The sequence below is a fragment of the Convolutriloba macropyga genome, chromosome 5 (assembly GCF_964194025.1).
Source record: "Convolutriloba macropyga chromosome 5, txConMacr16.3, whole genome shotgun sequence".
Classification (NCBI taxonomy): domain Eukaryota; kingdom Metazoa; phylum Xenacoelomorpha; order Acoela; family Convolutidae; genus Convolutriloba; species Convolutriloba macropyga.
The window spans coordinates 18372840-18383530 of record NC_134472.1 but is presented as its reverse complement, the minus strand read 5'-3'; the positions used below and the strand labels follow the sequence as shown (position 1 = coordinate 18383530).

General features: G+C 35.0%; 1 protein-coding gene across 1 annotated transcript in view; it reads right to left on the bottom strand.

The window, feature by feature from the left end:
- LOC142339195 (uncharacterized) overlaps nucleotides 1-9291 on the bottom strand; it is a 45843-nt gene extending 36552 nt beyond the window's left edge. The window contains exons 1-2 of the mRNA XM_075389007.1: nucleotides 8551-9291; nucleotides 2417-2866 (exon numbers count right to left, since the gene is read on the bottom strand). Of these exons, the coding sequence (XP_075245122.1) occupies nucleotides 2417-2866; nucleotides 8551-9259 (1159 nt within the window). The 5' untranslated portion in view covers nucleotides 9260-9291. The remainder of the gene's footprint in view (nucleotides 1-2416; nucleotides 2867-8550) is intronic.
- Nucleotides 9292-10691: the final 1400 nt, after the last annotated feature.

The following is a 10691-nucleotide window of genomic DNA, read 5'->3' as shown; positions in this document are numbered from 1 at the left end:
ACATATTGAGGCTGAGGACTTTCAAAAGTGACTTTTTTCACTTTGAGTACAATAAGCACTCGAAACACAACTAAAATTAACTTAGGCCCTAATGGCGACTCTAATGGAACCTATTGCACGTGCTTTTCCTGTTGGTCCTGTTTTGAAAGAAAAGACCCCGAACGACAGAGCACCAATACAATTCAAGTTCTTTGGATTGTAAAAACCCAAGAGAAGAACAGTAATAGTTCCTCTCAGCAATGATTATCGCAATCAGCTATTAATAAACAGCCAACAACCTTGCCAACCAAAAGCCACGATATATACCCTTAGTTTATAAAATCCCAACATGGCTGGCAGATTGAATGGAGATAGCTTCGTAGATATGCAGTTTCAGAAGATGCAAAGATGTTATATTTTCAATAAGAATCTGTTTAACTTACTGCTGCTTCTATTATCAGCCCTCAAATACCCTTCAATTAGAGTGGCGCGCGCTCACTTGACCTTGTGTCTTTGAATTGAAGAAAGAAGTCACTTTCAGAGAGAGAGGAACTCATTTTTTGAGAGTACGTTAAGTCGCGTGTGACCAAAAATTTAATCACGCAAATGTACAAAAAACTTTCCACTTAGAGTGAAAAATGAAGTCACACAAGCTATTCAGTTGAAATTGCATGAACGAATGAAGAAGCAGATTTAAAGTGATTGTGACGTCATATGGTCGTAACAAAACTCTTGAAGGCGAAAGGAAAAAACCAAGAGAAGGCCAATAACAGCCTAAGCTACTGCTTTGCAGCTATTGAAAACAATTGAAAAATTAGTCAAAAATCAAATTATTCAACAAAATTATGAAAAATTCAAAAATTTATTGCACTTTAAACTAAAAGTTTTGTTTCCTACAATTTAAGACTATTTCAGTACTCAGAAGGGTTGACACAACAAAATAGGTTTACAATCATCTCCAATTTTGAAAAAAAAAAAGAAAATGCATACAATACATTTTTCTTCAATTCCCAATAATATAAAAAAAAATTGAGCTAAAAGTTGCGAAAATGGCCTGAAAATCCAAAAAATAGTTGAAAAGCCATCAAGCAAGCGCAATACGCCTTTTATTGCTGTAAAACATCAGAGCACTTTCAAGACAACCTTGATATTATTACTTTAGTCAAGTAAAAACCAAAACAGCAAATAATTAGTAAAATTTAAAGAACATACCCAGCAGATTGCCGGAAAATAGCCGCCGTTGATTCCAATAAGCATGATTGGGATTGAAATAACAGAAGATATTGAAAAAAAAAGATTTTTGTACAAAAACATTTTTTTAAGTCCGATTTATTTTGATGGCATTTCGTGGTTGAACATACTTATGTTTCTTAGAGAGAGGCTACAGGGGCTACCATCAATAACAATAAGCATTAGAGATGGTAAATAAGACTTATAGGAACGACGTTCAAATAGCGGGCATCTAAAATTGGGCTTTATGGGTTTATCCCGTTTCTATTTCTGACATCCATTTTTGTACTAACTCTGTTCATTTTGAATTGCTTTGCTGAGCAACTGATGTTCAAATTCACTTTTAGCAGAATGAGAGAAGAGAGAAACTAGCCTAGAGAAGTCAAAAAGATTTCACGCAAAATGTTGAAAAGGCGGCAAAATGAGGTAAAGCGAAACATTTTTTTATTCGACGAAGTAAAAAAAACATAGCAGGACAAGTCCTGACGTACAATTCAAAGAATTTTCATTGACTACACAGAAAAACTAGACCTAGAAAGGACTATCAGTGAATTGAGAAAATCATTTTAAAAAAAATCAGAACAAAAAAATAAGAAAAACAGAAAATCAATATCAAAATGCCGCATGTGAACAAAAAAACCACTAGCGAGAAATGAAAATTAAAATTCAAACAAAATACTAGGCCTAGAATGAGCTGCGAATGGATTGGGAAAACCATTTAGAAAAAAATCCGATCCAAAAAATTGAAAAAACAGTAAAAATTAGAGTGAAATTGCCGCATGTGAACAAAAAACCACTACCGAGAAACCGAATTTTTGTTCAAACACCGTTTTCTCACTCTACTTTAAAATTAGAGCGAAAAAAATTCACGCCACAAAACCACTCGCTTTTTCGCTCCACTTCCTGTTTCGGCGTGACCAAAATCACTACTCCAATTTGACTTCAAAAATTATGAAAATGTGTGAACAGATCTTAAAAAAAAAAAAAAAGACAGCGCCCCAATACAATTCAAATTCTTTGAATTGTAAAAAAAATAGGAGCGCTATAATAGCCGGTTGAGAAGATGAGGGCGGCTATTAAAAAGCTCCGCTATCGCTTCGTGTCTATTAACAAATGGATACTAACAAATGGATACTAACAAATGGATACTAACAAATGGATACTTACAGAATAGTACTTTAAGTTAAATAAGCATAAAAACGCAAACCTTGTTGAGAAACGTGCGGCGGAAAGGAAGCACTAAATTGATCTGGAGGTCCCATCTGTCCCCCATTGGGTAGGGGCATAATAGTTCTCGGAGGTGGTATCATATTGAAAACGGGGTTTGGCGGTGGTCGGAAAGGATGAACCTGCATTGGTGACATTTTTGAGGTTATTGAATTCGTTAATTGCACGTTCGACGCAGATGAAAAATTTCTCTCGTTGGCAGGCGTTAACCAAGATTCTTCATTTGTGTAGGAGAGCAGCCGAGATGTTTTACTCTTGACCTGCTTTTCTACAATATTTTGATCCGTGGGCTGACTGAATTGGATTGGATTAACTACTGGTGGTGGTTTGTTCACAATTGGCATAGGTGGCAGACCCGGGAAGTTTGGGAATGGAGGAAAGGGTAATTTCTCAGGTGGCACCTGGAAGGGCAGTGGTGGCTGAACAGAAGCTGAAATAAAATCAATATTTATTACAAAATAGCAACAATTTTTATAACAAAAATAACCGTTGGACCATTTGCTTTCGAACGACTGGGGTACTTGTTTCTATTGCATGCTTACAACGAGGATGGAGTGGCTTTAAATCATGTTGTTGTAGCTTATATAGGCCACCAGTAAGATTCAATGTGAAAAATAAAACTAGTTTTGGCGCGTCTTTTATTCGATTTTCGGTTGCGAACTATCGCGAAGAGTTTAGCTGCTCACAGTTATAAATGAGACCAATTTATATCACGTAAACATTAGGAAATAAAGCGTGATAAAATCTCAAGAGAATTGGTCGGGCATAAAAAGACACTACCGAGTAATCTCTTCAAACTTCCTTCGACAGGAATTTAAAAAGAAACTGTATTCCGAGTCAGAGCAATATAAATATTGAACCAATACTATGGCAGAGGAAATGTTTACAATATTTAAGTTGATTATTTAACGGGAGCATTTATTTTTATTTTAACGGAAGCATTTATTTTTTATTGAAATACTCTAAATAGAACAATGAATAAATTTAACCGTCCAGCCAACACCTTTCAGAAATAGTCTACTCAAAGGCGTCTCGGTAATGTTCGTTAGCACAATGTTCTTCATCTACATCTTCAGCAAAATTGTCTACCAAATGAAGAGATAGTTGAAAAGTAAAAAGAGATCGCTACAAAACTCAACTACAAAATTAATTTAAATAAGCCCTGCCGCATTAGAAGACCGATGAGTCCTGCCATTAACAAGACTACAAGAGAACACAAAACAAAAAAAATATACAAATAAAAATAAAGGCCAAAACGAAATCGATTTTTTAAAAAAAAACAAAATCGAAAAACCATCAGATAAAAACTGACTATACAAATTCACCTGTCCTTCTCTTGAAAGACGATGAGACGAGCCTTTAATGAGACTAGAAAGACAAAAAGGAGAAAAATGGGGGCGAATCATAGCCATTAATTTATACTAAAGAATAATAGATAGGTTCAAACATAACTCCTTAGGAAGCCAAAGGTACCTGTTATAAGTGATAAGATTAAGTACTAAGACAATAAAATAACAACCAACACTATAATATATCAAGAAAACAAAGACCATTTACCAAAACAAGTATTGAAGCCATTAAAATCATTAACTATCAACTGAGAACAGTACAGATGTGCACTTGGGTCTCAATTGAATATCAATTACCTGTTAATATTCGAAAAAAAGAGCCACAAAACATAACTTTTACCTAAAAATCATAAGAACTTTAAGAAAGCATGTAGTGTCCAAGTAGAAAAACATCAGTTAAAACCATAAAACCGATAGAGATGTTAATGTTTGGATTAAAAGAAAGTAAACGCGGTCAGGTCCAAGAACACACTGGGAAACCATAAAAACAATTAGCTAACAACTGTTCGTGATAACTCAATAGGAAGCCCCTACAAAAAAACAACCCATCCTGTCCAAGACCAAAAATTCAATAAGCTGAGATCGTCGAAGCCATTAAAACCATAAGCTTATCTTTGAAAACAATATATATGTTTAATACTGACTCTCTAGAACGCCAACTGGACCTGTCATTGCTTTGACAATGTGACAAGAATTCAAAAAACGAACCAGAAATAGAAATATCTAAAAATCACAATTTCTATCTAAACAAAAAAAACATTCGGTAAAACATAAAACCATGAATTGAAACTATTTATTGAAAACATACGTCAAAACTTAAAACCACTGAACAGATTAAATTGTATTTGACATGGTGGTACCTGTCATTGGTGAGACTGAACTGAAATCTGGAACAAATAAGGATAATAAAAAGGAGGCAAAGATAGTATTGACAAATAGTCAAAAACGTATTGACAAAGTCATTACAGCCATTAGTTATCTAATTAGAGCATAAGATAGCTTTTTCCTTAGTAGGCAGTCAATTTGATTTTTGACTGTTGAGACTAAGTCGGGAGACTGCAAAAAAGAGCAGCAAAGGCAGACAAAACTTAAAAGTAAAAATTTACGAAAAGTGACGAAGCCATAAAACAATGAGCTTCTCTCTGAAAACCGAATACATTCATTGGAAATCATTCGAACGTAAATGAAAATTCTGATCAATGGAACCTTGATTCGAACATTGACTTGTCTAATTAACATGGAAAGGGAACAAAAAAATTGTGAGAAGAATTTGAAGATCATAGCAGGGCAAATCTTGAATCACAAACCACGTAAATGAATAAACTAAAGATTTCAAAGAAACAGTTTCTCACTAACACCAACTAAGACAGTCAACAAACTCATATCTCACCCTATATGCGCGTGAATAAATAAAAACATCTAAAATCGATTTGTTTCAAGACAGTGGTTCAAGTAGTTTACTTATGAAATAACTGCATCCACACACCTTAGAATGAGTACACAATACAACAACCTTATAGAAATCACTGACAGAGAAAAAAGATGCAAAAATGAGAAAACCTTTTTAAGTCAGCATCGTCAAAGTAAGATAACAGTGTCATGATTACTACATGCCAAAATCCTTAATGTTAGCTAAAAGTTGGAGCCAATAAATTGGTCAAAGCGAAGCCTTAATAGAAGGTCAATAAAAACTTTTTTAAATAGTAAGCAATAGGACCACAAGAAAAATAACAAATATTCAAGACTGAAAATCTATTGTTCTTAAAAGAAAGCGCTGAAATATTAAAAACGAACACTATGATATCAAATGAGTAAAAAGATTTGCTTACTTCTTATTAGCAACCGATGAAACTTGTCATTAATGAGACTGAATGATAAGTAAACAAAATAACAACCAATTTGCACAATCAAAACTCGCTGAAGCACTTTGAGATCAATTAGCACAAAGCTACAGAAAGCAAAAGCTGAGGAGAAACAATTTTGCCTGTTAAACAAATCCTCATTGGCCACTGATGAAACCTGCCAATAAAGAGATTGAGTGATAAGACAGCAATAAGTACAACAAATACAACCGAAAATGAATAAATCATTAACGTTTTTGCAAACGAAAAGCATATACATCATAGAGAGCGATAGCTATAAACTAAAACAGCAACAGTTGAGACCGGTCAAAGGGAGACTAAGAGAACAGAACAAAGAGAACAAAGAAAACGCTCCAAACTCAAAATTCGAAAACATTTCTTTAAAGTCAAAGTCATAGAAAGCGTTAGTTTTGAGCTGTAACAATGAATCGCTAGAACCTTTAGCAAAAAATAGAACCTTTACTATTAAGCGTGAAAAATTACGAAAAGTATGAACAGATTTTTAAAATAAAGAGAGAAACACCTCTTGATTGAACGTGACAATTGTAATCCACGATGATACCAAAACCAGCATTTCTATAGCTGCGCTTCTATTATAAATACGCAATTGTTCCAAAACTTAATCAAGCGACTGCACAAAAAACTATCCAGTACGAGTTTAAAATGACATCACGCGTGCAATTCAGAGGAATTTGCATGAACGAATGAATAAAAATCAGACTTGAAGTTATTGGGACGTCATATGGTCGTTACCAAAAACTTGATTAGAAAAAACAAACATAGCACGACAAGTCCTGGCATAATTCACACAATTTTTAATGACTTAAAAAAGAACTAGAATGGTCTATGAAAAAAACCATTTAGAATAATATTAGAAACCAAAAACTAAAAAAAAACAAAATCAATGTCATAATACCGCGTAAACAGAACATCACTAGCGAGAAAGCAGATTTTTGTTCAAACACCGTTTCTCACTTTACTTTAAAATCAGAGCGAAAAAAGTCACTCCGCAAAACCACTTGCTTTTTCGCATCACTTCCTGTTTCAGCGTGACCAAAATCATATCACCACTTCAAAAATCATGAAAAAATATGAACGTATTGTAAAAAACATTCCGTAAACGAATCAAAGTCGTCTTCGTCGAAAAAAAACAAGCCTCTAAAATTGCTAGTATTTGCTGTCAGAACGCCTGAGGTCAGAAAATAATTATCTTAATTTGAATAAATGAAAAATTAAATTAAAAGGAAACTTCAACTACTTTTACATACTGTTTCATGCAAGCAAAGCAACTAATAAGCCTAAAAGTGGCAAGACAACAGGCTCAGAAACATCTCTATTCTTGAAAAAAAAAATACTTACAAAACGGCAAAATTGTTTTAAAATCCATTTTTTGTCAAATTTTACAGAAAAGGGGTTCTGAACCAAAAACATAATTTAATTTCTAGTAGTCAATGTCTAACAGCATTCGCTTCAATTGAACTCCCGAAAAATCGCTAAAATAGTACAATGGGCCAAAAAATGCAGAAATAATCTCAGACATAGAAATAGTTCATAACATTCAAATTAGCGCTCAGCACTATTTAATAACTAAAAAACTTCAAAGCGCAGACAAAACAAACTTAATATCATAATTAGTCTACTATAATCTACAACAACCTCCTACGTCTATCGAATTCTCCACTCTTCGAATTCTATCATCAAAACAACCTTTTCCAACTTAAATTCACTTAATTTCCGGGTTTTTCCGCCCGCTCACTTATCAAAAATTAGCAGGAAGATTGAGGAAGGAAACGTTTGAGGTTGAGGAAACGTTTCAAAAAGTAGTCTCCGTCAAAAAAAAATTAAAAAAACTACTTATTGACTTTATTCAAGAAAAATGTGAACAAAATTTTAAGTCATCTATTGAAATCTTCAGCAAAAAAAGAAGAATTCAATGATATCCTATATAACAGATGTGCATATAGAAAAGAAAAACTTTCTTATATATTCGAGACCACTGGAGTGTTCAGGTAACATTAGAGAGCCACTATATGCTCAAAAATCTGTCTAATTCTGAAGCAAAATTGAAAAAATGCAAAAAAAAACAGTTTCAAGTTGACCTATTTTTTGTCAAAGCTCTCAGTAAAACTACTGTTTTATGCCAGATAAATTGATCAATGGGCGCCTTCCCAATTCTCAAAGAATGCAATAAAAAAAGAACGGCCAAAAAGTCGCAAACATTGCCTAAAAATCAGCAAAATAGCTGAAAAAGCTCAATTAGCTAAAAATTCGTATTAAATACCGAGAACTTTCAGCACACTATCAAAACGATCATAAAACAATTACTATAGTCCATTCAAATCTATTAACCAAAAAAATAGTTAAAGCTAAAACACGCTACTTGAAAATGCGCAAGTGATCAAAAAATTTCGCTCGCTTAGAGAAAATTCTTGCATACCTCAATTTCTCGTTATCTCGAAAACAGCAGTATGAACAAAAAATATTTTCGCTCCACTCGAATTTTGCTCAACACCTCAACCACTCCAAATTTTTTCTCGCGTTTCATTTCCTGCTTCAAAATTCACTCCAATAAAATTGAATGAAAACACTTCTCCAATACTGTTCTCTAGTCGTATGAAAGCGCCCGAATAAAACACAAATTCCTTGATTTGTACGAAAAACCAAGAGAAGGCCAATAAGAGCCCCTGCTATCGCTTTGCGGCTATTGAAAATAATCTCTGCGGCTATTAAAAATAATCTCAAATTAAACAAAAGACGCTAAATGTGACCAAAAAATACGTCACATCTAATGTCTGCAAAAACTTTTAATAACTCTTCGAAAGAGTTCAACAACTCCCTAGTGGTTCAGAAAAATTAAAATTTTGAAATTAAAAAAATTCTTTGCAGTCATTCAGATAACTTACGACTGATAGCATTGTTGAAGGGTGCTTGAATAGGTGGTGGAGGCAGAAATCCATTAAAATTTGGGGCAACTGGTGATACCGTCAAAAAATTGTTGTTGGTTGGTTCAGTAGCAGCTGGAGGACTAGTTTTACCAGAGTCAAACACAATAGGGATACCATCATTATCAGAATTATATCCTCCATCGTCAGTATCATGTGGTGAAATAGTCGGTTGCTCTTTGCGTACAGCTTCAATCGGCTTTGGCAAAACCTCTGCTTTCAATTTTGACGGAGACTTAATTTTGATACTTTCCGGTTTCGTACCAGTCAAAGCATCAATAACCTCATCGCCTTCGATATCATTCTGCTCAGCAAGGCCATTGAGGCAATACTTCTTGTAATAAGCTTTAATGAATTTTGTACTTCCTTCAGTATAGTACTCCCCATTATTTTGATAATACATTTTTTGGAAGTCGTAATACAGTTCTTCCCATTTTTTCTTTGCATCGTGGTCATCATTCTCAGAATCGCTGCTATCGATTTCCTCCTTTTTCTTTCGTTTTTGTTTTTTCTTCATCTTTTTCTTTTTCTTGGCCCTACGTTCATTTTCAACTTCTTCAATCTCGTTTGCATTTATCTCGCCATTAGGACTTGGTGCATTGCTATTATTGGAAACTATTGGCTCGGGGTCACAACTTTCGGTGACGACGAACGCATCTTCCTCGGCCATATGCTGAATCTGGCAATATAGCAGAAATGATTAACTTTTACTATGAGATCAGCAACCCCCTTACAGGGTGCTAAAGACAATAAATATCACAAGACTGGAATATTCAGCTCAGTTCTCAAGCTACAGAAAGCTTAAATATTTTGAGCCCAAAAGGTCCATTGAAAGAAAACCGATCTAAAAGGGGTAATCGGTTGTGAAAATAAAACTTGATAACTAAAAAAAAAACAAATACATAGCTCGCAGATTTCCAGATGACCATTATAGCCCCCACCCCCAGCTTAGTGGTCACACAACCTATAGCTCCCCCCCGTCATGGTAAACATACCCTATTGCGTGGCTATAACTTCATGGGGGCTATAATAGGAAAGACCCGAAATAGCTACCATTATCTGCAGTCCTAAATGAACAAATAATCAGACCGAAGAAAAACTTCTTTTTTAATAATAGAAAACGTGAATTTCATTATCCACATATATACGTACAAACCTTTCAATGAATAAACGAGAAAATATCTGCGTAATATGAAGGACCATATAACACTTATGCTCGAGTACTTGTCTGAAGCAAAAAACGAATGCGTTGGTGCTATGGTTACGTTGTGTCTATGGTTTTCTCACAAAGTGAGAAAACCTAGTGGGGTTCTCGTTCTATACTTGAGCACAATAAAAAAAACAAACAGTGAAACCGTTCAGCCGTCACTCATTAACAATGGCAGAGAACAAACTGATCTTCGTTCAAATTACGGAAATGACGTAGGCATGCGGTTCCTTGCGCTTTTCGCTGAGCTTAGCGGCGATATGATTGAGAGATCTTGTAGCTGTACGTCGTGCTGCCAGTAGTTAGAGACTAGCTAGTAACGTGCTATATCTACGTTAATCACGCGTTTTTTGGATTTCGCGTTTTTTATAGACTCATGATACTTTAACGGCAGGCTTTTCCGAAAAAAATTGCCAGAGGGTTGAATATCTGAACACCGAAGAGCCTTCGAACGAAAGAGTTCTCCAATAAACCTCTGACTTTTATGTCAAGTCTTGCATCATCATTGACAATGGTGGCTTTACTTCATAGGGTCTCGCCTTTCGCGAGGCTGAAGATGTGGCTCGATTCGAAAATCCTGGCATAATTCCTCTAGGGAACTGGTAACAATGTCTCAATGACTACGCCGCAAATGTGTAAAACCACCTTTGGCACAATGCATGGGAAGTGTCACTGAGAGACTTTTAACGCAGGCACATTTGTAGGGTACATTATGCTCCATTTATATCTCAGACATAGACCATCCCTGAACTCTTCCTAGCTTATATCGAAATGATATCTACAATTTCTTGATACAATGTTTCAATTGCTCTCAGATCCTAACTGTTCAGGCAGTCTGACATTCAAATCGACCTCGGATGACCGCGGGAAAAATCGCTGGGCCGTTGAGCATTCA